Source organism: Botrytis sinoallii (assembly GCF_014898435.1).
Source record: "Botrytis sinoallii strain Bc 23 chromosome Unknown BSIN_010, whole genome shotgun sequence".
Lineage (NCBI taxonomy): Eukaryota > Fungi > Ascomycota > Leotiomycetes > Helotiales > Sclerotiniaceae > Botrytis > Botrytis sinoallii.
This window is the reverse complement of record NW_024066037.1, coordinates 1,125,424-1,153,037: the sequence shown is the minus strand read 5'-3', so window position 1 is coordinate 1,153,037 and position 27,614 is coordinate 1,125,424. Positions and strand designations below refer to the sequence as shown.

The 27,614-nt window shown below is 43.4% G+C and overlaps 12 protein-coding genes across 12 annotated transcripts; 2 read left to right on the top strand and 10 right to left on the bottom strand.

Moving 5' to 3' along the window:
- Window positions 1-263: 263 nt before the first annotated feature.
- EAF02_006488 (uncharacterized protein) lies at window positions 264-1,598 on the bottom strand (the record flags this gene model as incomplete). The annotated part of the gene is made up of 2 exons (XM_038902536.1): window positions 264-306; window positions 379-1,598. The coding sequence occupies 2 exons, from the start codon at window positions 1,596-1,598 to the stop codon at window positions 264-266; spliced, it is 1,263 nt and encodes a 420-aa protein (XP_038757756.1).
- Window positions 1,599-2,192: 594 nt separating this feature from the next.
- EAF02_006487 (uncharacterized protein) lies at window positions 2,193-3,965 on the bottom strand (the record flags this gene model as incomplete). The annotated part of the gene is made up of 7 exons (XM_038902535.1): window positions 2,193-2,557; window positions 2,611-2,677; window positions 2,730-2,916; window positions 2,970-3,033; window positions 3,089-3,240; window positions 3,292-3,715; window positions 3,767-3,965. 7 exons carry the CDS (start codon window positions 3,963-3,965, stop codon window positions 2,193-2,195), a joined length of 1,458 nt encoding a protein of 485 aa, XP_038757755.1.
- A 680-nt stretch (window positions 3,966-4,645) lies between these two features.
- On the bottom strand, window positions 4,646-6,860 carry EAF02_006486 (uncharacterized protein; the record flags this gene model as incomplete). The annotated part of the gene is made up of 5 exons (XM_038902534.1): window positions 4,646-5,210; window positions 5,257-6,528; window positions 6,591-6,673; window positions 6,733-6,757; window positions 6,811-6,860. 5 exons carry the CDS (start codon window positions 6,858-6,860, stop codon window positions 4,646-4,648), a joined length of 1,995 nt encoding a protein of 664 aa, XP_038757754.1.
- A 723-nt stretch (window positions 6,861-7,583) lies between these two features.
- EAF02_006485 (uncharacterized protein) lies at window positions 7,584-8,429 on the bottom strand (the record flags this gene model as incomplete). The annotated part of the gene is made up of 1 exon (XM_038902533.1): window positions 7,584-8,429. One exon carries the CDS (start codon window positions 8,427-8,429, stop codon window positions 7,584-7,586), a length of 846 nt encoding a protein of 281 aa, XP_038757753.1.
- Window positions 8,430-10,074: 1,645 nt separating this feature from the next.
- On the bottom strand, window positions 10,075-11,249 carry EAF02_006484 (uncharacterized protein; the record flags this gene model as incomplete). Its single annotated transcript, XM_038902532.1, has 2 exons — window positions 10,075-11,017; window positions 11,143-11,249. 2 exons carry the CDS (start codon window positions 11,247-11,249, stop codon window positions 10,075-10,077), a joined length of 1,050 nt encoding a protein of 349 aa, XP_038757752.1.
- A 58-nt stretch (window positions 11,250-11,307) lies between these two features.
- Window positions 11,308-12,300, bottom strand: EAF02_006483 (uncharacterized protein; the record flags this gene model as incomplete). Its single annotated transcript, XM_038902531.1, has 1 exon — window positions 11,308-12,300. The coding sequence occupies one exon, from the start codon at window positions 12,298-12,300 to the stop codon at window positions 11,308-11,310; it is 993 nt and encodes a 330-aa protein (XP_038757751.1).
- Window positions 12,301-13,610: 1,310 nt separating this feature from the next.
- EAF02_006482 (uncharacterized protein) lies at window positions 13,611-15,832 on the bottom strand (the record flags this gene model as incomplete). The annotated part of the gene is made up of 2 exons (XM_038902530.1): window positions 13,611-14,468; window positions 14,522-15,832. 2 exons carry the CDS (start codon window positions 15,830-15,832, stop codon window positions 13,611-13,613), a joined length of 2,169 nt encoding a protein of 722 aa, XP_038757750.1.
- A 1,095-nt stretch (window positions 15,833-16,927) lies between these two features.
- EAF02_006481 (uncharacterized protein) lies at window positions 16,928-17,802 on the bottom strand (the record flags this gene model as incomplete). Its single annotated transcript, XM_038902529.1, has 2 exons — window positions 16,928-17,343; window positions 17,457-17,802. 2 exons carry the CDS (start codon window positions 17,800-17,802, stop codon window positions 16,928-16,930), a joined length of 762 nt encoding a protein of 253 aa, XP_038757749.1.
- A 2,408-nt stretch (window positions 17,803-20,210) lies between these two features.
- On the bottom strand, window positions 20,211-21,337 carry EAF02_006480 (uncharacterized protein; the record flags this gene model as incomplete). The annotated part of the gene is made up of 2 exons (XM_038902528.1): window positions 20,211-20,878; window positions 20,933-21,337. The coding sequence occupies 2 exons, from the start codon at window positions 21,335-21,337 to the stop codon at window positions 20,309-20,311; spliced, it is 975 nt and encodes a 324-aa protein (XP_038757748.1). The 3' UTR covers window positions 20,211-20,308.
- Window positions 21,338-21,990: 653 nt separating this feature from the next.
- On the top strand, window positions 21,991-23,753 carry EAF02_006479 (uncharacterized protein). Its single transcript, XM_038902527.1, has 5 exons — window positions 21,991-22,851; window positions 22,915-22,949; window positions 23,017-23,138; window positions 23,208-23,384; window positions 23,447-23,753. Exons 1-5 carry the CDS (start codon window positions 22,591-22,593, stop codon window positions 23,692-23,694), a joined length of 843 nt encoding a protein of 280 aa, XP_038757747.1. The 5' UTR covers window positions 21,991-22,590; the 3' UTR covers window positions 23,695-23,753.
- Window positions 23,754-23,850: 97 nt separating this feature from the next.
- EAF02_006478 (uncharacterized protein) lies at window positions 23,851-24,740 on the bottom strand (the record flags this gene model as incomplete). The annotated part of the gene is made up of 2 exons (XM_038902526.1): window positions 23,851-24,576; window positions 24,648-24,740. 2 exons carry the CDS (start codon window positions 24,738-24,740, stop codon window positions 23,851-23,853), a joined length of 819 nt encoding a protein of 272 aa, XP_038757746.1.
- Window positions 24,741-25,788: 1,048 nt separating this feature from the next.
- Window positions 25,789-27,495, top strand: EAF02_006477 (uncharacterized protein; the record flags this gene model as incomplete). The annotated part of the gene is made up of 1 exon (XM_038902525.1): window positions 25,789-27,495. One exon carries the CDS (start codon window positions 25,789-25,791, stop codon window positions 27,493-27,495), a length of 1,707 nt encoding a protein of 568 aa, XP_038757745.1.
- Window positions 27,496-27,614: the final 119 nt, after the last annotated feature.

Below are 27,614 nucleotides of genomic sequence, written 5' to 3'. Positions count from 1 at the left end.
ATCATACGGAAGGTCTCCTTGAGACATTTAAAACTTTAGGCACGGCTGTTACAGTATCAGTCTCGTGTATATCAAAGGCGAGAAGATAATATTTGACTTACAAATTCCCAGGTAGTCGGGAGATAGGTCGACGATGCATCTTGCGATATCGTCTAATAGAGAACGGAGAACCATAAATTTGTTTTGTACAAACTATACTCCAACGTATCAGGGAATTGTGTTGTACCCATGGAACCCAAATGAAAACCCAAGCAAAAGCTTAACTAATCATTTATTGGTAAAGGAGTCTTTGAATAGCGTCCCGTTCTTTTTTAAAAAATCTCAGCAAATGTCTTTTTCTCTAATTGCGCATCGAAGAGTATGGGGAGGTAGCCTCACAAATAATCTCTCTCGAATTCCGCATCCAGATGAACGGGTACCCTATCATGATCCTCGGAGTCATTCCTCTTATCTCTTTCTCTCTCCTTGTCCTTGTCTTCTGACTTGTTTGCTAATAATTGCAACAGCAATTTATTATTTTGTGACACGATAAATTCAATTTTATCGACTTTGCTTTCTAATGCTCGTAGTCTTGAATCATTGCCCATGATATCGCGCCAATCTTCTTTGCTCAATTGGCCTTCCACTACGACGCGTCGAGGTGGGGATGGAGGATGAGGAGGCGCGAGTCGATACTCTGGGGCGTAGGGAACCATTGGTTCTGAGTGAACTTGAGGTGGTAGATGATGTTCGTTATTCGTAGTTCTTCTTCTTTTGTGAGGACGAAATCCGTTCGCATCGCCAAACTCTCCATTTGGGGCTGACTGGTATACCATTTCTTGGCCAGGAGGAGGAGGAGGATGTTGAGCTTGATTTTGTCCCATATCTGCGATTGGCTGTGGGGGAGCTGGACCCGCGACAATTCGCACACCTGGGCTTTGGTTTTGCATTGAGCTTTCTTGCGCAATCACTTGTTTCCTGGCTTCTTTCCTTGATTCCTCTACCCTTCTTCTCGCATCCACCTGTCGTTGCCTCTCGGCCTCCGCATCCGAATCTTCCACCTTTAAAAATTCAATCCATTCATCCAATAAAGTATTTAATTCTCCGCCTGGCTTATCAGGAATAACACCATTTTCCCAATCGCACACTTGTCTCCTACGAGCTTCCACCAATCTTGCGACAGTCGCGCTCATTTGCGCCAGAACTTTGTTAGTAGACTCATGAAATTGTGCGTTAACTCCATTCCAGAATTGACTCTTTGTTCCCTCCTTGAAATTGTGTTTTTGAGCGATGCAAGCTTTCAATGCTTGAATTTGATCGCGCTCATCTAAATTCTGTCTGGGTTTGCGCGTCGCACTTCCGCCTCCAATACTACTCGCGACGGAACTTTCTCTTAATTCTCTAGCTGGAGTCATCAAACTTCGCGGGATACTAGGAGGATGCATGCGCGCTTCACTGTTTGGAGTTGTCATGGTGGGCGTTTGATTTTGTGGTTGTGTTGAAGCTGGGGTTGAAATATTGGGTGATGGACGCGAATTTGCTGGGGTGGATGGAGGTAGAATGGGAGCGGGATGTGGTGCGGAAGATAGCGATTGTCGGGAAGAAGCGTTTTGCGCCATTGCTGGAACGAGCTTGAATGTGTGAAACGCTGATGGCATAGGTGAGTTGAAGTTGAAGTTGGTTCAATACCTGAAGATGTGGGAGAAGTTTTTAGATTTGGTGCAGGGCAGGGTGCGAATTTGAAGCCAGAGCGGATTCATGGTTCGAGATGAGGCTAATTTTAGAAACTAGTCTCGATAAGGAATAGCTTACCTGCTATGGTTTGATCAATTGTAACCGGTGGTAAACGACCCGTAGGACCATTATTGCTTATTTTGGCCAAAACTATTGATTACTTGGTTCAAGGTCTGGGAAAATTCAGAAAATAAATCTGTAATTTGTGAAGTATCAGGGAGATAGATGTTGTTGAAAGAGCGGTCCCTCGCAGTTACTTTTAGCTTCCTAGTTCACTATATTCAAGGAAGGTTCTCGCCTTTCCGAACAATATCAACGACACTGCCCCTTCCAATCTTAAATAATGAAGTGAAACATTTCATATTTATAAAGTCTATTCGACTACACTACATTACCATTCATCAATTAGACAAACATTGGTGATAGGCTAGAGATGTCAAAGAACTGTGCTGATGCTGATCATTTCCTCCCCTCAAATTCTAAATATGATACTCAAAATCCAACTCTCCATCCCCAGTCTTTACTTTCCTATTATCCTCAATCTCTCCTTTTCCAATCTTCTCCTTCATTCTATTCTGACTCTTCACATACCAAACCTTTACTACAATCAATATTTGAGCAAGACACAACGCTCCCAAGGAGAAACTGTTTCCAAGAACATAAGGAGAGGTTCGATATACTTGGCCTGCTACTATTCCGGCCGTGTTGGCAATAGATTGCTGAACACCGATTGCTGTCGCGCGCCTGTAATGTGGTGCTACGTTGACATTTAGCCAGGTTATGTTGAGTCCAGGACCTGTATAGACGGCGATAGCACAGAGGAAGGTTGCGAAGAATTTTACCCCTGAGATAGTGGTTAGTATTTCGTTGATAAATATTCTGAGAACTGTAATCTACCTTCAGCCTTCACTGTGAGCAGTAAAATATACCCAACTATTCCGAAGATGTTGGCGAAAAATAAAATCTAGAATCTTGGTTAATCTTCGCCTTGATTCGAAAATCCGAGATTGACTTACAGGTCCACGCATACTGATCTTGTCCGATACCCAAGCCAAGAACAAGAAACTAATCGCACCCCACATATACACTGGTATAGTAAGATAGTTTGCTTGAAGTGTGTCGTAGTTCATCGCTTTTAAAATGGAGGGTAAGAATGTACTAAACCCATACAACAAGCAATCTTGCATAAATTGTATGGCAGCACTTAAATTCTGGTTAGCACAAAGCTCAATTAGACTTATAACTTCTGCTCGTACCTAATATAAAGCTTGGGGTCTTTGAGCTCGATTCGAAATTCTTCCCATGAGAACTTTTCGGAGCCTACGTATAAAGATGAGCTGAGAATTCGTTAATGTGACGAGAACCGATTACACACCCATGTACTTCTGCCTCTGTATAGCCCTCAGTCTCATCATCTCCCTTTCTTCTGCGTTTAGAAACCATGCGTTGCCAGGGTCTGTCGGAAGACCAAACCAAACGACTACGGCGACTACGATACTGAACAGCCCTTCGATGATATATACCCATCTGAAACTGTTAGCTCCTTTCAATTCAATCTTTCGTGAAAGCGAAACAAACCTCCAACCCGCAACTCCTGATACACCATTCATTTGGAGAATTCCATAAGCCAAAAGACCTCCAAATGCGCCGGACAAAGCAGCACAGCTGAACAAATATCCAACTCGCTTAGCCTGCTCTTCTCGACGATACACCATCGTCAAATACAAATTCAGACAGGGAAATAGACCTGCTTCGCAACATCCAAGAATCAATCTTGTAGCATACAGACCTCCGATATTTTGAACAAATCCGGTGAAAATGGTAGTGAGGGACCATACAGCGCAAAGTGTAGATAAAATCACGCGAGGAGTGATTTTCTTCATTAACACCGCTGCTGGTGTCTCAAAGGTTACATAAGTTGCGTAAAAGATTGATACAGCGGTAGAAAACTGCTGATCTGTAGCACGTATGTCTGTCAACATACCAGCCACTTTCACATTGCCTAACAATTGTGAGTTTCCTAATCATCTCTAAGACAATAAATCGTGCTTACCTATGTTGGAGCGATCTAAGAAACAAGATAAATATACCAACATTATCACTGGAGTGAATGCAAGATCGAGCTTCGCGAGTAGCTTGACTTCTTTTGCTGGATCAATGTAGACATCGATATCTGAGTCGTCTGTATGGCCTAGAACCCCAGGCTTCTCGTGAAGCGACTCCATCTTCTCACTGTGAGGTTGCTCCATCATGACTGATTTGTGTTAGGTGTGGCGAAAATTGCTCAGATCAACTTCAGCACGAGGAACAGTCGATATTGACATACATCGATGGCATCATAAATTTAGTCAATACCCTCGTTATTATATGTGCAAACGTAGTGTCGAACATGGTCAGGGAAATATGATGTTACCCTGTTCACGGTCTTACAGTCCCGCGCGCAGGGTTGGCCCGATAAGACACCTATCAGGAGGTTTTATGGAAGATCGTCCTGCTATCTGCACTTATCTGTACCCATCCATGCGAACAATGGTTAATCTTTGTAAACGTAGCCGTTCAGCTAGTGGCATGTATGCAAGGATTCAGAGTTACTTCGCGTGACCGATAATGGACCCGACGGTGGAGGAACTCCGCTGCACCTTGCGGTCCCACATTTTACCAACCCCATAAATGATGTTTATCTTGTCGGGAAGATAACTGAATAATGTTAATACATGAAGAGACTAATTCTGATACTAATCAAACTCTGGACACACTTTGACTTACGATCCGTTAATCGGATTTATTATATGATATAAAAATCAACTGAAGGGGTTTCCTCAGCCTGTAGCCGATTAAATCTGAGGCCCTGTAGACTACGTAGTACTCAAAACAAGATATCCATGTAATGACCCGAATGTTGAGAGATAAATCATATTCATATCTGCGAACCTTACCCCTCGGACCATGTTGAATATTCAACCGCAAGATCGCTGCCCATTAAGAGGTCGAATTCAATATCGTTCATAGCAAGACTATCCCAGTCAACATTGTCTGAAGAAATGGTAGTATCCGCTCCAGAATCGAGAAAACCCATCATGAGATCAAAATTTCGCGGAGAGGTCTTTTGGAGATCCTCTATCGATGGTCCTTTTATAGCAGCTGTAATGGCATCTCGGACTTGTTTTGCGCATGTCCATGTTAACGATACACCATTGATAGCCTCTAATATTTGATCCAAGGGTCTTGAAACTGTAAGTTCTTTCCAAGAAGAGCCTTCGATAGATCTTTTCATCAATATAACACTCGCAGCTGATGCGAGGGTATGAACAAATGTAATAGGAAGGTGACTATAAGGGTATTCTTGAAGATTATTAGAGTGCATTCGAAGAAGTTTCATGATGATTTCCAATGACTCGTAGCATATCTGCATGTCCTCGGTTTCGCCAATTCCTGGTTCTTTAAAAGCAGCCCTTGGTGGGCGGTGAAGAAGTATCATTGCTGTATGATATTGCATGCTTAATAGTGTTAGTAAAACTCAAAATCACAGGCATCTAAGCTTACTGTAGATGGAGTACGAAAGGAGGCACATTGCCTGCAGTCCATTTTGTCCAATGAAGTTTCGCTGGCAAGTTCTTTAGCCATTTTGTCAAGGCCACATCCACTTCTCTAATTGAGGTCTCCAATATCGTTGGATCGGTATTTACATTTCTATTTTCGAAGACTTTCGTAATCATAAGATGTAGTATTTTGCAAAGCTCGATTTGATGAACCCACGAAGCGACTAACGCAAGACCATCCTCATATGCAGTCTCGGAAGTACCCTCCATTATGTATTTATTGAGAAGAAACTTCCATTCTGGCGGATAAGGTATTCGTACAGTGTCATGAACATCTGATTCCGCAGGGTAAAGAGCGGGCGGTCTTCCAAAATAGAGACTCAACTGCTTATCCGCTATAAAAGCAGCCCAATAAGCTCTCCGTAAGATCTCTCTATCGATCCAGGAATCATTAGAACCTTTCCAATTGGTAGGATCGAGATGCAATCCCATCTCATGGGCAATTCGAAAAGCCATGCCGGAAAACAGCCATCCCTTGGAAGTCTTTCCATGTCCAATTTCCCGATGACCAAGAAGCAAAAGGGCTTGTAAAGTTGTAAGGTTTGGTGATTCGAGCGCAGTTCCATATAGAATTTCTTGAGCACGATTGGAAAATATATCGGATAGCTCTCTCTGCGTTATACTCTCACTAGCAAGAGCACCCATGGAACAAACGGCATACATGAGAAGATCTGAGTAGTATGGCCCCGTACCAGCATCGAAGTCTCGGAGAAAATATTCCCTATACAAGCACATATGATATTGGTACTGGTTTTGAAAAAATATTCTCATAAGACATTTGCAGATATCACTTCGAGGAGAAAAAGCTAAGTGCTCTTCCATCGATCCACCTGTTATATTTAGGGTTTGGGCAGTAACTGGCTGCTTGACTTCAAGCTGCGATAGTATGGTAGATGGAGAAGTATCATCTAGATCCTCCGACGGGCTAATCTGGAAAAAGCTAGTTGCACCATAGAATTCGGCCGAATTACCGTCTTTGAGTTTCCTGAGGTGACCGGCCCTTGATCGTACAGGAATTCTCTGGGCTTCTGGTGGACTGGGCTCTGGAAAAGCAGAAGATTGCTTTGACTGTAGACCCAGATGATTCGTGGAAGCACTGAAATCAGCTAACATCTCGTCTCGCTTGGAAGCATCTGCGGCAATGAGCTTGGTGATAAATAGTTCTAGAGAGGCTATTTGGCCTTCGAGGGCTTGTACATATCCTTTTGGTACCGGCCTAGACTCGAGTAAGGAAATGAGCAGGAGGCACTTTACTCAATGACATGCATTTAAGCATACCTAGATTTTTCCGATTGCGGATAAACACATTCATGATTTCCTTTCCGACATGCAGGACACGGCTGCGTACGATCACACTTGATCTGATTTATATCGTCAAACACACATTTCTTGTGAGGGCATATCCACTGAAATTACTTACCCGCCTATATCGGCATCTCTCACATCTGTAAAATAGACATTAGTACTCCGTGTGACCCAAATCGCGATTATGACCTACGAAACTTTTGATGCTTTTTGTCCAGGCAATCTACCTCCTGAATGACTCATTGCGGGGGTATATACTTCGACAACTTGTGTCTTCACGTAGGGCTGAGGTGTCGATGCAGCACAAGCGTGTAGACTAGGGCAGTCACGAAGATCCGGTATCATTAAACTCAAAAAGTTGAAAGCTAATGCGTTAGATTTTGAGGGAAACTGACACAAATTTATCAAAATTGTATCTATAGAGTCAACGGTTTATTGTATTATTTTCGGGTGAGGGGTGGTGATGATGTGTGAGGATTAGCCTGGTTCTTCTCAGCTTGAGCTCAGATACGCCCACCTAGGCCCGAGCTAACGGTTAAAATGTTTATCCCGTTTGTGTACCCAAGGTAGGCGAGCTCACTCTGCCATCCAACTGTCTAATACAGACAATTATGAGAGAACCAAGCAGATCTCAATTCTAATTGAAAGATTTACAATGCCTTTACACAGTTTACATATTCTTTAGACTTCACGCGCGTTGAACAATTTCAATACCATTCGGAATTCAAACTGTCACCAGGTAAAGATGTAATTGAGCACCGAAAGTCGAACTGACAATCCTGTTTAGCTATCGATCTTCGACTCCTGAAAGCCAAATAGTTGATTTATGAAATGAACATTGAAACCATTAAGGATTGTTGTTAGGAGGGTCCTTGAAACCTCAGGATTATTTGGCTGAAATCTATATTTGGACATTCAAGAGTCTTACGAGGATGCATTTTTAGTCAGACAAACCTCTATATCGACTCAGTTCTTAACAAGATCACCGTCTCTGCAGTCTAATACTAGCATGTGGCCCGGTGCATGACCCATGACGGTTCCCTCCAAGCCAGCGCTGACAACAGCGTACTGCGGGGTAACACCACACTCCCCAAAACACACCGGAACTATTTCGTCGTCTAGAATCAGTGGGCTCCCATTATCATTGACAGAAGCATCGCCCCAATCTGGTCTAGCAATGTCCCGAATTCCCAATTTCTCCACGGCATCCCATCCCCAAGCAATTGGTTCCCCGTGAGTTGCTAGAAACGGTCTTGTGATTTCTCTAACTTTCTCGATATCATCCTTTCTGTATGGCCGCATAGATACCACGTATGTGCCCCGATCAAAGACTCCAGCAGGACACAACGATATGTTGGTCCTGTACATCGGCACATTTCGATGGTGTCTGATGTGCGATGGCGTTAATCCACCATCAACAAGAGCGCCTTCAAAACTGTACGAGCATCCGATTAAGAAAGCTACATGGTCGTCTGTCCAGTGCGCCTTTATGTCATCAACATGATCGCCCAAGAGCGCGCCATTCTCGTAGACCATATATTTTGGAATGTCGGTTCGGATATCGATATTTGCAGCCAGATCTTCATCTGTCACTCCCTCTATCCATGATTCGAGAGCATTATAGGATCCTACTGTGGCAGATTTGGCGATTAGAGGACATGGTACTGGATTTCTCTTGCAGAATCGCTCGAAGTCGTCAGCGTAGCGCGAAGGGAGGACGATAAGATTAGCTTGTAGATGGGATGGCGCAAGAGCTGAGGTCTGTCCTATCTCGCATTTGCGTGCCGATTCTCGAACACTTGCACCGGACATTGTTAATGTATGATGCTATGTATAACAATGGAAATTGTATTAACGTGTGGGGGGTGATGAAAGGTGGACGTCGTATTTTCACCAATAGCTAACAGACATATGAAGATTACATAGGAAAGAGAAAATTGGAATATACCTACCTAAATACCCACCCAAATATTCGGTTCTGGTGACTTTATCGAGCTGAGAAAGGCACATTTATGAGACGGAGTTCAATCTGCGCTTCAAGCAAGAAGAACATTCTGCCACATGCGAGCAAAGGCGGTAAGACCGGCCTGTCATTTTTCTTATCATCGACTGCAAGCTATGCAGCCTTTTCCCATCCATGAAGCCATCATAATCCAGGAGGGAAAACATCGGTTTCGTATTGAATTTATCATTATACAACAATTCATCTATCTACGGCAATCAAAGGCTCCGTTTTGAAATCCGTCAAGGACTCCCGAGGTCCTGACGGTTGATTCCTTGTGATCATTTCGGATTTTGGATGGAGAGAATGCTACTAGACTTTGTATTCAGTCCAGTTTCGGAAATCTACAAGCAGGATTGTTTATCAAAATCATGATACACAATGTGTTCATATGCACTGCAGCTATAGGTTTAGCTGATGGTGCAGCAATTTTTCTGTGAAGGATAAAGATATCAAGTTTGGGCGACCAGAGGAGCATACCAAGTAGTCAACATGAGGTGCCTGTTGAATATGTACAGTCTGCATACAAACAAGAAACGATTGTTTGAGGATATATATATATATTACCTATCTATACACAAATACGTCTGCCGTTGACAAACGAAGACTGGTGGGCGTTTCAATTATCTCTGCAAGAGGGTTTTTTGTTTTTGTTATTTTATGCTTAAGGTTAAGGAAGTCTCAATATTCTACCTTCCCAATTGCACCTTCTGGTGCGAATTTGGGTTCAAACAGCGAGACGATGGATACTGCAAACAATTTTTTAACAAGCGGATAGCCTTTTAGAGGTTTTCTATGTCACTATCGATAATCTTATTAAGCAGCGACAGCGCAAGGTCTTTTTGAGCATGAGTATGGAAAGGTAAATTTTCTCGTTTCGCGCCTTGATTGTACAGTGGGTACATCGAAACGAACGAGGGCATGGAAGTTGGCTTTCTCCAAGGCAGAACAATCCTTAAGAAAAAGCTATTCGTCTAAACTCTCTAGCTTTTGAGAGCTTTGTCCTTATTGTTGGTCATAAATCTGATCTGGTTGAAATGAATCTTTGTTATGGACGAGTTCACTCAGCTTGGAGAGTGAAAGGCGATGAGATGATGACATTGCCTCCTCTTCTGGGATTTCTGGCGCCCAAGTTCACAGATTGATAGCATTTCAAACAATATCATGAATGGCTTTTATTGTATTTGCTACGTACTCCTTCTTGTCTATTCTACTTAGAATCGAAAAGTCTCTATACATCCGAATCCAAACACCATAATATTGTACAACACAGCTGGTGTACAGCCTGTATTTGAAGATTCAAATACAAACTCCGAATTTCGTGCGATTTTCCCTGGTAATTACCCTTCGCACAAATCCTATTGAACCCCAAAACTCCTCCCCAGGTATCACTAAGGGAAATAACCAACTGATTCCTGAAAAGCCTACAAACAAATGCACTAATTCACATTCCTCTCACTGCATATTCCACTCGCGAGGCTTCCACTCATCATCCATTGTAACTCCACTCTTGATCAACCCACACTCCAACGTTCCCCATTTCTCGAGATAAACTCCTCTTCCTAATGTGATAGTCATTTGAACGGCCTTTTCAAAACCATCTGCATTGCGATAATAAGGCTCGCCTTGACCTCCGGATTGTTGATGCTGCCATGTATTCCGACCATCGCCGCCTTGGGAGTACTTAGCTCCTACCATGTCGTTGACGACTTGGAGGAGTTGGAAATATGCTGAGGAACCGGGCTCGTCGGTTATCCATTTCGAGTTTAAAGATGTGGATGCAGAAGATGTGGTTGATGCGGTTGGACTTGTTGAGGCTGACTTTGAGGTGGCATCATGATGGAGATCCGCTAATGATTTTATTTGAGGATTCGCTGATGAACCTTCCAGATCTCGCTTTCTATACTCGCCCACATTTGAATGGGTGGTCGAAGAACTGGATTCTTTCTCCCCTTTTTCCTTTTCTTGTCGCAATTCTTGCTGTCTATCTAAGGGTCCCTTTACCTCAGCATTGCCTCTTTCATATCCTTTACTGGCATCGGCATTAGTTTTTGGGTGATCCATAATATGACCTTCATTCTGGGCCCTTTCCTCCTCCTGTTTTTTTACCTCTTCGGCTTTATTGTCAAGCGTAGCTTGCTCTCTCATTGCCTGAGCTTTCACCTGTTCTTGCATTGCCTTTGTATGCGCTTGCGCATTCTCATCATCAACCACAGCCTGTTTTTTCTTTTCTTCCGCCTTTCTCCGGGCCTCTTCTTTCTCTTGAGCTTCCTTTTCCATCTTCAGCTGTTCCTCGTTATGCTTGCGTGCTGCTTCAATATCTTCCGGTCTGGTCTGGTCCGTAAAACTGGCTTCTACAGTATTCTTCTTTCGGTATAGAACAATCAAATCGTCAATGCTGTTCGCAACATCATAAATATATCACGTCCAGCTCTGTTCAATCCGTCAAAATCATTCCCAACTGTTGTCATTAAATGGCGTGGCTCGTTCATCTCATATCCAGCCATGATCAATCGATCGTACATATCACAATCAGTATGATAGAAAGGAATAGTAGTATCAAATCCACCGATCGATTCAAAAGCTGCTCTGTTTACCAAGGTTAAGTAATCAAATGCAAAGAATCTCATCGCCCATGGCTTACTTCGATCCGAGGAATTTGGATCCGGGCCAGGTGATTGTGCTGATTTAAGAAACTTCGACAGCATGTTGATAGATAGTTTTGTGCCCAGAGTAATTATCAGATGCAGAGGTGTCCTCTTCGAAAGTGATAGGAACGATATCCATGTGACTCCAAAAATAAGTCTCAAGATCCTTTTCGATAGCGGTCCAGAGAAAGAAATTTTGCAATTGGGCAAATGTATAAAGAGTTGGTGTAACTATAACATTCACACCTAACATATGAAGTCGAGTGTGATTTAGGAAAAAAGGATTTTGGAGGGAAAGACGACCAAATTCGTTGGATCTCATCGTACCGGTGTTTTCAACGACATATATATCTTCGGCTGGCCAACCTGAAGTTATCCAAGAGACGACCGTTTGCTGGAGTAATGGCCAATTCCTAGTGAAAGCAATGAAAAGGGGTGTTTTCTCTTTAACGTGGGGGGTCGGAGGTTTGTTCCATGGGGGAATAGGAGGTAAGTCGGCGGCGGAGCGAGCGTTCATTGCTAATGGGAAATTATCTTTGATCATCGGATTGAATTCTTGCTGTTGCTGGGCCTCTTGAGATGGAGTACTATTCTGTTCATTACTGTCTGCTTTTGGAGCCTGTGTCTGCTCCGAGGAAAAATGTTGTCTTGATTCCGAGGCCTCATTTTGAGCCGCCTGGGATTTGGATGAATCGGCGACTTCATGTGGCATATTTGTTGGTGTTGGTGAAGGGGTCGATACCGTTTGTGAATCCGTCGCTACCGCAACTTCAGGTGTTGTCGATGTCATCACTTCTTCCACTGAACTCGTCGTCGAACTCGTTGTCGTCACCCGTTCCCTCTCAACCTCAATCTCGTTATCGTGCAAAATCTCATTGTTTTTCTTAACCTGTTCCCAAACATCCTGCGGTATGATCATCTCCTCACCATAAACCACACTTTTTGGACTCCTTGGCAGGAAGAATTTCCATGTGTAACAAAACAACAAAATAACCCCAAACAGCACCAAAGTCCTCAATCTTTGAACCACCATTTTCTCAAATCTTCTTGCCTCCAAATCTCTCTACTATAATACGCCACGAATAATTAGAAAAGAATGAAAAAATTATGTAATCCAATGTCAAAATGAAAACATCGAAATTGGAATTGGAAAGTCATTATTCTATAAAAACCAAGGTTGGTTTCTTTTAATTCACAGCATAAGGTTGGGAAAGTCTACCCCGTACATTTTGCGTGGAACAAAGCACCGAATCCACCTAAGCCGGAGAGTGGAGTATTTGTAGTCGTACTACTTGTACGATATACAGACGGACAGATTGCTCGCCGAAGTAATAAGCGCTTTAAGCCCGTCTTTTCATCATTGTCTAACCTACTCCTACAAAATCCAATTAGGACAAGTATCTAGGTAGCGATATAAAATCTGCGGTATGTGCAACGAGTAAACATTGCGCATCCAAGATTTACATCATCAATGACTAGAAAATTACGATAGGCATCACCCAATAAAGTCTATCAGAACCTACACATGCAAGATATTGTTCCCATAGAACCATTTACATCCAACTGTACCTAGGTAGTTCTAGGTCCTTCCAGGCTGGCACCCTACAAATTCTAGGTTCTGTACCTGGCGCTAAGCGAGCCACGCAATCGCATCTCGCAAGCCCCTGGCGCTCCTCTAATTTTCAGGGTCACGAAACTGCCGCGAATATGTGGATACCGTACCACCCTAAAACTCCCTAAAATGTCAAGCCTATGATATGCGATGGCAAGCTTATGACAGGCTTGGCATAATATATGTGAGAAGCAACTCACGCTACTTTGTACCAATGCAACAGATGCAAGTGAAAAAGCAAGGTGAATCACTGAAGATATGCTCCACCTCCAGGAAAATTGGAAGCTCAAATTAGATTTCTCCGATGTGCGACTCTGTGATATGTGCTAGTGTGTGATCGTCGCTGGTCTGATTTTCATTGGAGTGCTGATCGATCGTTGGGATGAAACAGAGTATTTATTTGTGACGGGTGGATTGACGTTAGGAGGGAAAAGATAGACTGATTACGACATAGGTCTGTTTGTTTTAAACTGTAAAAGTAGTTATCGCGGGGATCGTTCATTGAAATCTAGAAAATATGATTCTTTTTCTTTTCTCTTCCAGGATGTGGGAAATGGTATCTTCGCTGCGCTATGCTATGATGTTTTCCTAATCTATCCCTTTTAAACCTTCTTCTAAAATTATAACTGTATACCCAATCAACAATTTACAGCCAAAGATTAATGGCTCTCAAACTCCACTGATATCACTATCCACTTCAAACATGATTTCTCGTTATTGTCATCTAAAAATTACTGGCTCTCCTTCCACCTTCGATATGTCTCATCCTCACCCTTTTTCGCGGGCTTCAACTTCCTCAACTTAACACCCCATCTCTTTCTCCACTTGTGCCCTGCCCTCTTTATCCTCTTCCGCGGATAGTTGACAGGACTTTCACCACCCGCAAATATTGCAGCATCATATAAGAACGCCCCGAAAATAGCACCCAGAATCGGCGCACACCAATTTCCCCAGATCCAATATACATCAGTGAAGAGATCTTCTCCATAGCCAAGTGCTAGGAGCGCAAGTCTTGGACCAAGATCTCGAGAGGGGTTCAAAGCAGCGCCAGTATTGTAACCAAAAGCCATACTGAGAACGACGATCACGAGTCCCATTACAAATGCTGACATACCAGCTCCTGGAGGTGCGTTCATGTCGTCTCCTAGTGCTAGGACTGCGACTGCTAGGATTGCAGTTCCGACGAATTCGGTGAAGAATGATGTACTAGCGTTAATCCAGGCATACCTGGGGTATGTAATAAAAGCTCCCATAGTATCGCCGGTTTTCAGGTTGGTCCCTCCATATTCGACGATGTTGGTTTGATAGAGACCGAATGCGATCAACGCTGCGATGAACGCTCCTAGTATCTGTGCGAGAACATACATTGGTACTTTGCGAAGAGGAAAACCTCGATATATCCAGAGCATTATGGAAATGGCCGGATTGAGATGAGCTCCGGAAATACCACCAGCAATGTAGATACCAAGCATTGATGCCAAACCCCAAGCCCAATCGGTAGTAGCTTCGTTTCCTGCAGGTGATGAATTTTTGCCTGATGTTACCACCACTAGATCCGCACAAAATCCGAGTGTAAGTTGGCAAGTGACCTAGAAACTTGTCAGCAAGGGAAAGAGTTTATTTTCAATGAAGAAGGACTCACGGCCAATAACTCCGCAAGTGGTTCTCGAAATCGTAATCGTATAACGGACCAGTGTGTATGAAGATTGTGAATCTCATCATCGTAATTGGGATCGTACGCTACCAACGGTATCTCTTGGCCAACCCATTCTCCATCTAGGTCATCCGGACCCGCAACTTCCGTTGTCACAGACCCTTGGTCATCATGGTCCGAAAGATTGGGGAAAGGCTCATTCTGCGAGTGTTGTGAATTCTGGGAGGGTCGACCATCAAAAGAGAGGGGAGGGCGTGTTGGAGGACGTTCTGGAGATGTCGTATCTGTGTTTGTTGGTTTATCGGCTAGGTCCTCTTCTTCAATGACCTGCGACGGAGCAGTCAATGGCTGCTGCTGCGATGTCGTACTTTGTAAATTTGTCGGCGAAACCAACCCATGTGCTTCCATGAGGTTGTTTTCACGTTGTTGTCTAGCATTTTGAAGTGCGGTTGAGATTCTGGACAATTTGAGGGTTGGTTCAATCCTACCTTGTTCTAAATCCAAATCCGCCTGGGTTTGAGGCTGCTGTTGCTGTTGCTGTTGCTGGGCCATATTGATTTCTGTGCGTGACGGAATCATACCTGGACGTACTACACGGGGTAAAGGCTTGGCCAAACCCCATACTGGCCTTACATTCTCGGGTTGAACATAAGCAGGATTTAGATGGGCGTACCCTGGGTCAACATAGGGCTGATTCTGCATCATGGTTTCAACCGGTGCAGGCCCAGCCAATGTAAAGTTATCTCCGCCTCCAACATCGGCTCCTGAGGTCACGGCTTCTAATGCAACAGTTGGTCTTCTTCGGATGGAGGCTCCTCGTTGACGACTTGTTGTGCTCATGCGTGGGCGAAGACCTGAGGCTTGAGTGCGATCGGAAACGCCACTAGGACGAGGTTCTCTCTCGGTAGTAGGAGGAACGGCTCCTCGCTCAGGAATAGAACGCATTCTATCACCGCTTTCTCCCGAAAGAATTGAGGTCCCCCTCCTTAAAACTTGTCTCCTTGAAGATAGATCATTATTTTGAGGCACCTGGCCAGTCAGAGTTCGTCCGCGTCTTCGAGTATCTGGTGAGAGTTGGTTCCGTCGTGTGGGTAGTGTATCAAATCTTTTCAGAGGCTTGACCCCCTGTTCTCCTGTAGATTGTGCTCGGCTGGATCCAGCTACTGGACTTAACTCACGTGGCGTCTCCTCTCTCGTACTAGGTAGGTTTGGTAGACTAGTCATTCCATGCTCATGTTCATTATGTTGTCCTCCTCCAGCCTCTATGCTGCTCGTGGGCTTGATCTCTTCGTCCGCCATGGTCTATTACCAATCAAGCTCACCACAGATGAAATTTCAACGTAACGAGTGATTATGCTGTGGCACTCGACTAATGTCGTAAATCGCAAACAAATAGAGTTTTATAACAATAACATTACTAATGAATGCAAAAAGCAGAAGAAAAAAAGGAAATCAAATGAATGCAGATCTGGAGATTGTACGAACCATATGATAATCCAATTTTGCACCGCGGACAGATTTTGGGCCGGCATTTAAACTTTTCACCAAGCTTTCCTGACGCCTCAGCGAGGATCCGCCGTAAATCCACAACTTTGTAGACCGAAAGGGCCTCGAGTGTTGTGAGAAAGGGGTCAAGCATCATCGCGAGCGATATTATTCCATGTGAAATTCCACTTTTCTGAGTATTTATGGAACGTTTATGAGCGAAATCTCGGGAGATTCAAGGAATACTGATGTTGTGAGGTGGTAGGTGGAGCTCTTATTTCGTCAGTCATCAAAACCAAAATGTTCTAGGTCACATATGGAATGGTGTTGTCAGGGGACTAGACAAAGATTGTCGAATCACGTGTTCAGATGTTATCTATTTTCGAGATTTGATCGGGAATTCGGAACTTTTGTAGAGGCATAAGGATTCAAAAAGCATCCAAAAGAAAATTTCAAATCTCAACGTCATTTTATTAGTGCTGAGGGTACTATCTATCTCGTTTCTACAATACCTATGGACGGGAATATTCTTCTAGGTCTCATTGTCCTAAAAGAAAAGAAAAACATATTTGACGCGTCTTCTACAGACAAGTCCTTCGTTTCCGAACTGTCCGAACTGGCGAGCAACCGACTGGCTAACAACTCGTTGGTGACCTGAATGTAGATTGTGCATATTGTGAAACATTGGACCTGCGTTAAACAATCCATTCTCGATCCAATCCAAGGCAAAATACCTCGTTACTCGTAACCTGTAGGATCATCACTCCACTCCGTATTTCCTCGTATTCCCGCCCGATAGAGCTCTTCAAGTCAAACCAACCGAGTCGCCAAATTTTCTCGACATTAATTGCGCCCCATAACTCCACGATCAAATGTCCATGGCCTACATCATAGATGCCCTCCAAGTTTTCACGAAACACCCACACTCTTACAGGCCTCTACCAAATCGGGTATCTCGTCAGCACTCTTACTCGCAGCACCCCATTTAATGGTCCCCATCTCATCTGTGGCCCAGCTTCCACCCACCACCCATCGATTCCCACTCGGATCAACCTCTCTTCCCCAATTCCCCTCCTGTTTCCCCAGTTTCTGTCGTGCAATCTCGGTCCATGGATTCAGCAAATGCCACGTCGTGCTTACTCCCAACCCCCAATTGGCATAGATTTCCCGATCTTCATCGACGACTACTTGAACTGACCATGCTCCCCCAACCTGCTGCACCCATTTATCCGTTGCTTCCTTGGAGTTGTGAGATATGGCAATGAAATGTAAGTTTTGATGTTTATTGGCTAAGCGACGGAGTTCAATGAAGGTCTTTTCTGCAACTGAATGGGAAAGGGTTAGCCTTGAGGCCAGTCTGATGCTCCAAATTTTGATAGATGAGAACGGATAACACGGCCCATTAAATCACAATACGACGACTAATAAGCAAACTCACAAGCACATCCACAGCACCTCAAAAATACGAGCACGCAAGCCTTTCCATCCCCCATGGGTAATATCAATTTCCCTGTGTTTGGCGCCTTCGTTCCCACTATCGGTGCAGGGGCAACTTCTACTATTGCCGGTGGTGGATTTCCCCATGATTTCCAACTCTTTGGGACATTGACCTCTGAAGTCATATTTGAGAAAGTGTCTCCCCATGTGGCATTGCTGTTTCCAGACTTAGGATTGATGGATTTCTGGTCGCCATTATCGAGATTTGTGATTGAAAAGTTGGAGAGAGTGTTTGACGGGAGACCTGCTTTTCGAAGGGCAATCTTGGTGGTGAGTTTACTGAACATAGTTTAGATTGATGAAGATGAGGCTGTGGTTGGGTGTCGTATAGTGGCTAACGACACTATCGTGGTTGTACAAAAATGATACAAACTGGATTAGAAATTACAAGTCAAGAATTGCATGAGGTAGATATACATCCATCCATAAACCTCGGCCAAATACAGACAAGTGCAAAGAACTCCTTCGTACAAACTCTCAGGCTTGCATGAAACTCCAAGTTGTCGCAGGTCCGCTCAGACCTGGGCGTGTTTGCGTTGATATAATGTCACGTGATATAACCATGTTGTTTCGTTCCTTCAAATTTGTTTATATTGACTTAGTTCATCCGAGGTTTGAAACTATTGGGAAGTACTTTTCAAGCCTACCTAGTCTTGAAAAGTGAGTTAACTCACTTAATTAGATGACTGTTCATTGTTCATTGTTACTAGTTTCGATTTATCATGCTTGGCTAGTCACCAACCAGCGTTGTAGCAGCGGTTTTGACGAAATTGGTTTCATCAGACTCACTTAAGTCTTAAGTCTATTGGATTGAAATAGTTTCTCTTCTCTTTACTAGAAATGTCACTTTCGACAATAAATCTAGAGCGTGTGCTTCGCCCATAAAGCCTGGAACAGAGAGCGGATGCTCCAGTGAAGGTGCTATGGTGAGACCATCAAGGTCATTAGAACGTTAATAGTACTATATGATTGTATCGATTAGCTGGCGAACAGGGCGCGAGCGCCTTCTCCCCCCAATTGTTGAAGCTCTACTTCAACTTCTTGTTCTCCCCTCCTCTTGCTTTCCATAATCTATACCTCCCAGCCACCTTGTAAAGATATCTGATAGCTACCTACACACACACTCGTGATTTTCATAAAGTATTCTATTGCGGCAGAATGGTATATAGTAATCCTCCATCATTGATAAGATTTCCATCAACGACTACATGAGCCAGAGCTTCCAAGCAAAACATTCAAGGTATATCTCAAATTTGCGACCTCAATCTGGCAGCATATAGGGTGATCTAATCACTTACAGTACTCCAATGACAAACATGATTGAAGCAATTCCAAACTTCCTTTTCCTCTCCATCTTCAAACCCCACAAGCTCCAAAGTGCAGCTCCCCAAAGCATGACTTCGTTCAAAAATGCGAATATTGTCGAGGTAGCAAGCCAAATATGCCAATACGAAGCACTAATTGACCCGAGACATCTATCAGAAGTTGGCATAAATGTGCGATTCGATTCCCCATCTTTGTTCACCAAACATGGCTTGCATATCATATCGAGCGATGCATGGATTGCCAACAGGAGGAATTGATTACACATGAAGATCAAGAAGGAGACGAAGGTAGAAAGTTTGAGTGGAAGATTTATACTGTCGAAATTGCGCACATAGCGGATGTAGATGAGAAATTTCAAGCCGAATATTGGACTAGTGATTGTTGTTACATAGTTGGCGGACTGAATCTTGTGTTAGCATGTAAGAACGATCATTTCTGAGTATTCAGTACAGGTATAGACACTGAAACTCTGTCTTGAAATAGATTGCACAATGAAAGTGAGTAACAAAAAATGCTTTGGGCCTTTGGCTTACCTGACTCCGGTTAATCATATCCTGTTCCTCATTGATGAGTTCTCTGAGTCAAATAAATGGTATATATTCGGACAAACCCATTACTATGGGCAGGAGAAACATCAATCATACCAATAGATAGAATGATTTATCTTGCCAATATGTATATACGTTAGAAATTTTTCTCTTTTCTCTTTACATGCCCCCAGCGGGTTCAAATAAGGGAAACATACAGTCACCTGATCCCATGTATATACAATTGCATTCAGTAGGAAAGCAGGCGTAAAGGATCAAGCTAGACAATACAATGATTGAAGGCGCTGCATATCCAATCATCTTTATAATTTGTTTATTCGTTGTATTTGGAAGGCTATGTGCTGAAACAATGTGGGAATCGCGAAAAGGTGTGAGCGAGCCTGGCGTATATGTAGGAAATTACATATGCTTTGGTGGGTGAGAAATGGGGGAAAAGATAGTAGGAAAGTTCATTTTCTTCTGGGAACCTCAAGGATTAAGTAAAAGATACAGAAGATGATAGTATATGCAAATGATGCAGTGATAGTGATCTAATTGGTCACTCTCTCCGGTGCATGCATGTAGTATCGAAACAGGATTTACTCACAAAAGATCGTGATATTCAGAACCCTCATGCGGCTCCGCTTGGTCGTGGCATACCAAACTGACTTTGAATCCTTTCTAACATGAAGTAAAGACAGAGAACATATTATTCGAGATTTAATGCTTTAGAGTCCACCATTCCAGTTTCAACAATTATAAACCACTAGTTGATTGTAGACACAGATTTATTTTGGTGTATTATGAAAAGCTACGACTAAACGGAGCCGCGTGCCTTTATATCTTTCAATGGAAAAATTATTCATAATTTCAAACAAAGTATCCGTATGTTTTAACCTTATATACTCTAATACACTCTCTCCTAAAATTAAAATTAAACTCAATAAACATTCAGTGCCTCTCTCAGATTCGCCATCCACATATGTGGCTGAGATAGTCCATCACTACTACCCGCATCAAAGTACTCCCATCCATTAACACCTCCAAAATTGGGATATTTGTTTCTCAAACTTTTGATCGTGTTCTTAAGCGTACTGATCGGGACCCATCCACTCGCATCATTTCTTGCAGCCGAAGCTAGCATTACTACTCTTGAGGGATCCCAGCCAGCGCTGACAATAGCGTCATAATCATTTGTGTTTCCTGTGGATCCCCAGCCATTGGTGAATTGAGCATTGTAAAACGATATCATCGGTGTGCCGGTATCTGGATCTCGTGCTTGGGCGTCGAGATCAGAATAAGAAAATCCCGAGAGACTTCCGCCGTGAGATAGAGCTGAAGCTACTGGTGACATAGTTATGTCAAATTCGGGACCCATGTCGGTGTAAAGCTGTTTGATTAGACGAAGAGCAACAGTGATATCCACGAATTGCTCAACGTCAATGTCTATACCATTGAGATTGTATTTCCTGATGAAATTATTGAGGAGAGGGTCGTAGTATTGGTGAAACTTGAGAAGCATTAGCAATGAATATAGAACAGAGATTATGGGGTGTCAAGCTACATCATCGTCATCTCCAGTAAAATAATTCCAAGTTCCCGGAGCAGCGCCACCCATCATACATGATACTCTTATCCCTGCTGTCTGAAGAGCCTTTACCTGATCCCATAACTCATCGTACATTGGAGCATCAGGAGGATCGTCATTCAAATGAATAACCCCTGGTGTGCTCATGACATGCAAGGCAGCGAGGATGACGTGGGTTGGTAGGATATCTTCACCCAATAGAGGTAAGAGAGATAGATTCCTGTCTTTGTTGTATTCCTCGTGGTAAGTTTGAACGTACACAGCGAGTCGTGGAGTTGTGGCTACATCATCACTGGTAGAGTTCTGAGCAGCTTGTGGGTCGATTGGAATCGCTTGAATTAGGGGCAAAAGTGAAACGGAAAGCAGATTAAGAAATTTCATCTTGAAGGCTGGGTGATATCATATCAAGCCATTCAATCAATCGAGGAAATCTTCAACCTTTAAGAACACCTTCATATTTACCAAGTGATACTTTTTGCAAACATGTTGGTTTAATTCCACAGTAATATTGAGCAAGGCTCGTGAGTGACCCCTGTGACTGGAACCATTCATTGGTATCTGTATATTGCCGGCTCTGTCGTTGTATAAGCGCGCAAGAAAACAGAAAGAAATCTATCCCCTCCATCGATAGAATGAATATTAAATATGAAAATCATCAAATGACTTCCGTAGGATACTTCCTATAGATTAAATCGCACAAATGGAGATTTGAATTGAGCCATGAGGAGAAAATCAGGTGTTACCAAGTCTTCCCTTGGTCATCAAAAGTTGCACCCGATGTCCAAATATCGAGGCATAACGACTGAATAAAGCAAACGAAGTGAACAGCATGACTGACTAAGCCGAGCTGTTTCCACAAGATCCCCCGAGACTAAAAAGCATGTGTGAGATAAGGTTGCATTTTCGGGGTTCTGGGCGTTATTTGAGGCCAGCGCTTGCTAGGTGGATACTACCTTGCCCTCCTTACTCTTTTGGGACGGTACAAAAAGTTCGCGCTTGAGAGAAATGCACGAGAGTGCACAAACTAGTCTCATGCTTCTGTCGCATGTTGGAGATCGCTCGTTGGAAAAGACTGTTTTTGATAGGGTTTTGATAGTTGCACCGCCTGATATACACTTTTAGGAAGAATGATCGCTTTTTCGGGATGTACTATCATAGGAAATGCTTGGCAAGGCGCTCATGTGTTGCCTTTGTCTCTTATTACAACGACACTAGGGCACAGATCCAATTTAATAGCACAAAAACGAAATAATGGAAAGATCTAACACGTTGGTATTGAGGTCCCAGAGCAAACAGTTGCTAGAATGGGAGAACTTGAGCTTGTCGTCAGAGGGGCTTTCATTGGGGATAGGGGGTTGCTCATCATCAGAACATTCAAAAACTGCAACCATCGGCTAATGTCATGAATGAATGGAGTTGGTCTTGATCGCTCGAATGAACCGTAAGTTGACAATGAAAGGTGCCAACACATTTCATCTTGTCTCGCAAATACCGTCCGATAATCGCTACAACCAACGGTGACAATGCAACAAAAATGGTCCTTCTCATGGTACGAGTCTGCCATGGACAGCTTGATAGATTATCAGAAAGAATAAATTGCATGAACATGAGATTTTATCCTTTGATAGGTGGATATGGCGAAGAGGAAGAAAGAGAAAAAGAATGATCTCCGTAAACTACCCAACGCTAAAGCTTCGACCAAGCTTCCCGCATCACAACTACAATCGACTACGTCAAGAACTACATTAGGACTTTTATATCAAAAAGTATTTGATCCAAGACAACCTCCGATTTTTATTTTTGGACTTTTCAATTCTGCATATTTACCTTTGATTCCTGAATCCAATATCAAAATGTCAATTGATAACGCAAAAGTCTTAAAAACAGAGCCATTGGTAGAGTATTCCCTTCATATATTCCGAATGCCTAAAACCATTGAAATTCTGACTCCATAGCAGGACCCTGCCAGAGCAAAATGGACAAAACTCGTGTTGTACGTGTTGATCTGCTTAATCTAAGCTGCCAGAACTATTGTAGCTGATACATTTACAAACATTCAGATCAACGTATCGCGATCCTCGAGGAAAAGTTCGTGATTGGGAACATGCGGAACGATCTACTCGACCGAAGTCATCTGAGATAGACGGTGTTGGAATTGTTGCCATAATTCAGAAAGAGACCGGTATGTAAGGACATCTGGATCAAACTACACTTGAGTAAAAATAAAAATGTTAATACCAGTGGAACTCAGGCCCGGAATTAGTTTTACAGAAGCAATACCGACCACCGTTGGATAAAGTAGTGATCGAAGTACCCGCCGGACTTATCGATGAGGGGGAAACTGCAGAAGAAGCAGCTTTAAGAGAATTGAAAGAAGAGACTGGTTATGTTGGAGTCTTGAGTGAGAGTACACCCATAATGTTTAATGGTAACCCCCTCATAGTTTGCTGTCACTCACATAGAAATCCCCACTAATATATGTCCTCACAGATCCTGGATTCTGCAATACAAACCTCAAAATGGTGCATGTTACGGTTGATATGTCTAATCCAGCCAACCAGAATCTAGTGCCCGAACTCGAAGAGAACGAATTTATTGAAGTATTCACTTTACCTCTGAAGGATTTATGGGAGACGTGTAAAAAATGGGAGAAAGAAGGATATGCGATAGACGCCCGGGTAGGAACTTTGGCTGAGGGAATTGAAGTTGCCAGGACGCTGAATTTATGTTCAAAATAAAGTACGAGCACGATATTATGATAGATAGATGAATATAATAATAACGTCCTGTACATGTAGTGTAACATGCGTAGGAATGCTGCTCAGGTCCACGGGTATTCAAGGAAATGTCATTTAATTCGGAAGCTATTATTTCGTGCATGTGATTCTGAAGTTTCATAGCTTTCCTGTTCGCTTTAATCCATCATAGAGAGCCCAAGCGGTCAAAGCCTTACTGTCCCTTGCGCCCTCCTTCCACAAATCCTCCAGTTTCACCAGTTTAAGTGTAATCTTCTCGCCCTCGTCTCTCAACCCCGTAAGCTTCCCTGTGGTCTCCTTCAACTCCTCTCTTGAGATCTTCTTCTCATGCAAGAAGACTTGGATATACTCATCACAGCCCCCGGCACTAGGAAACATTGCCCTCGGTAACACTTCTCCCTCTTTGTTCGCTCCATCACCAATAGCCAGTTCGCTCAAGTTGGTCAATTGATCTGCCGGTATTGTCCAGCCCAGCTCCTCTTCAATTTCCTTCGCAGCTGCACCTTTGAACGTTCCATCATCAACCATGCCGGCTGGTAATTCAATAAATGCTAAACTCCCTGAAGCAGGTCGAGGTTGAACAGTCATCACAACCCATCTTTCCTCGTCAGGTTTTTTTGCGTCTTCGGGTTGAACAATGACCATCATTCCAACACTTGGGCCTCTAAGGAAGATGTCCCCGGGCAGAGACTCGCCTGCTTCATTTGTGATTTTACTGCTGATCTTGATAAAACCGATGCGCTTGCCCCAGCGGTCGAGTGATTGGATTTTAACAGAGCGGAGCTGATAGGGATCGGAATGGAAGGGATGATCAGAGGATTTGCCTTGTAGAGCGAGAGATTCAGTTAGGCGATTATGCCATGACTGTGAAGGAAGATAATGTTAGTAAATATCGCAGGGAGGAGTAATGGAAAGAGGAGGACAGTGATGTATACTTTAAAGGCTGGAAAACTCAATAGTTCATCCTTGGTGATACCTTCACAAAGTGTAACCTCTACGTTACTGTCTTGAATTTGAAAGGTAGACATTCTGATAGCAGTAGTTCGGTATCCTCTATGATAGAATCTAGAGAACGGTGGAAATAGCCTTGTGAGGATGAGTGATGTAATTGAGGATTTCAAGGTGGTTTTATGCATACGGAGTACAACCTTTGTACTTTATAGCTACTAGTAGTACGGATGTAAACCGATCCATTACTACAAAATTTGCCGAACATATTGGGTGAAATGGAATAATCGATGATGCCCAAGCAAGGAAAAGAGGTAGTAGAATTGATGTACCTCATAGGTGGTAGGGAGGTCCACGGGTAGCCTTGCAGCCTCCCCATGCGCCACCGAGGCTGTGGCTGTGCCGTGACCTAACATCCCCGCCATGGATGACCTCGGATCCCGTCCTCTTCAATTAATATTCTACCTTCATACTACCTAGGTACCTATAGCAGCTACACAGCATTTCCATATCATATTAATACTACTTTGTGTCTTATAGCGCTATCATATTGATGCCAGGACTCAAAATATACAGCAAAACTAAATCCAATAATGATTGGATAACCATCGCCTCCCTCACACCTACACACACTGTGAAAATTCCGCAACTCCTCAATGTTCCCAACTATTGGACCCACCAGCCTCGCCCCTTCAATCGTGCGGTCATAGTATGGCCAAGTCCAACGATGAAGGGGTGGCCTTCGCTTGTATTACCTCAGTGCCATAGTTGGCCACTTGTTGGTTTAATATCGTTGCCGCGTGGGCCAACATTAATTCCTATTATTATAGTAGCTGCTTCGCTTTTTAAAAGCCAATTCCGAGAGCTCAAGCGCGGAAGCCAGATGATATGATGTAGTTCAGGTTTGATTTAAGACCGGAGGATTGATTTTTTTGTGATTCGAGGCTGAAGCTCCCAAGACAACAGTTGCTGATGTTGGTGCATCGCAATGTAGTTTGAAGGCGGCATGGGCGGCGCAAGTGTCTCATCTTATCATAAACACACCTTAATCTTCCATTTTCTTTCTTTATTTTCTTAGGTTTGGTTGTTTTATTCATTTTCATTCTAGCAAATTTGCTGTATTTCATAATGGCTGCATCACAGACTTCAAAGTCACGAGCAGTATCATTGGTTTTAGCATCACTCTTTATTCCTCTTGCATCAGCAGGTTCTAATGCAATATCTCTTCAATGGTCAGACAGAAGTTATGGCCCTGACGGACCATGGCAAGCAGTTTCTATTGATATCGGCACACCCACTCAAGCTATTGACCTCCTTCCAGGTGGGACATGGACAGCTAATATCCTAAGCACTTCAATTTGTTCTAATTCTTCAGGTTGCTCATCATCGAAAGCTGGACTTTTTGATAGGCATGCTTCCACTTCCTACACTCAAATCAATAATACTGGTGTCATTGCCAATACTACATTCGCAAACCGGGCCGGTGCATTACCCAATTTATCTGGCACCGCTTACATAGGACTTGATACCTTGACAATTTCCAATGGAACCGAAAGCAACACTATCGAGAACTTTGAACTGCTTGTCATTGAGAATGCTGTCCAAACTTTATCAAATGGAACAGCGTACGCACCTCAAGTCGGGACCCTTGCCCTAGGTGCCCCAGCCATTAATCAGACACTCTCTTCAAATATTACCGGGCAGTTTCTCTCCTCTGGTTTATACTCCCAGGCTAGGATTCCGTCGAATTCGTTTGGATTGCACATTGGCTCTGCTTCGGTGGGTATTCCTGGAAGTTTGGTACTTGGTGGATACGATCAATCTCGAGTTTTGGCGCCTGTCACTACGCAAAAGGGCTACAATGGTACATTTTCTATGTCACTAGTTGACATTTCAATCGGTACTATTGATGGATACTCTCCTTTGAACTTCAATACCACTAAATCTGGACTTCTCTTCAATAATGCAACTTTCGCCGCATCTAATGGCTCACTAGCAGTGAACGTCGATCCTTCAGTTCCACATCTCTACCTCCCGACATCAACTTGCGACATACTTGCCTCTTTCCTCCCCATAACATACAACGAAAATCTAGACCTTTACCTCTGGAACACTACATCTCCACTCTACAAGCCCATTATCTCATCGCCTACCTACCTCGCCTTCACATTCTCCAACCCAGACTCAGACAATCAGAATACTCAAACCTCGATCAAAATTCCCTTCTCCCTCCTTTCACTTTCGTTAACATCCCCCCTATCTAACACTTCTGATTCCGTTCCCTATTTCCCCTGCCAACCATCCTCACTCCCCTCCGGCTCTTGGGCTCTCGGCCGTGCATTTCTCCAAGCTGCTTTCTTAGGAACCATCTGGACTGACTCATCCAATATCTCTTCTTCCCAAAACACTGGATTTTTCCTAGCTCAAGCGCCGGGTCCTGATGTTCCCGATGAGGAATTAGTTAACCTTCAGCCTGATTCTACTTCCCTCGATACCTCAACAACCACATGGAAAGACACCTGGTCGTCTCATTGGATGCCCCTCACCACCCCTATAGATCTTTCCTCGCCCCAGTCCCCCACCTCATCGTCTTCATCTTCGTCTTCTAGCACAGGACTACCTACTGCGCAGATGATAGGAATCTCCGTTGGTAGCGCCACGGTTTTTATTTTTATTTTGTCAGTAATTTTCTGGATTTGTAAACGCAAGGCCAACATAGCGCGAGCAAACAAAGAAAAAGAAAAGGAAGAGGCGATTTCACGGGAAATGGAAAAGAAAGAGAGGGAGAGACAGGGTATCGACTTGGGCTGGATTAAGTTGGAAGATGATCCTTGACTTATGCAATGGACTTGTACGAGGGAATATAATAGAAATATAATAGGAGTTTTAGGTTTAGCATTGAGATTACGATACCGTCATTATAATAAAGCTGGTTTGTGTTTGACTGCAGACCA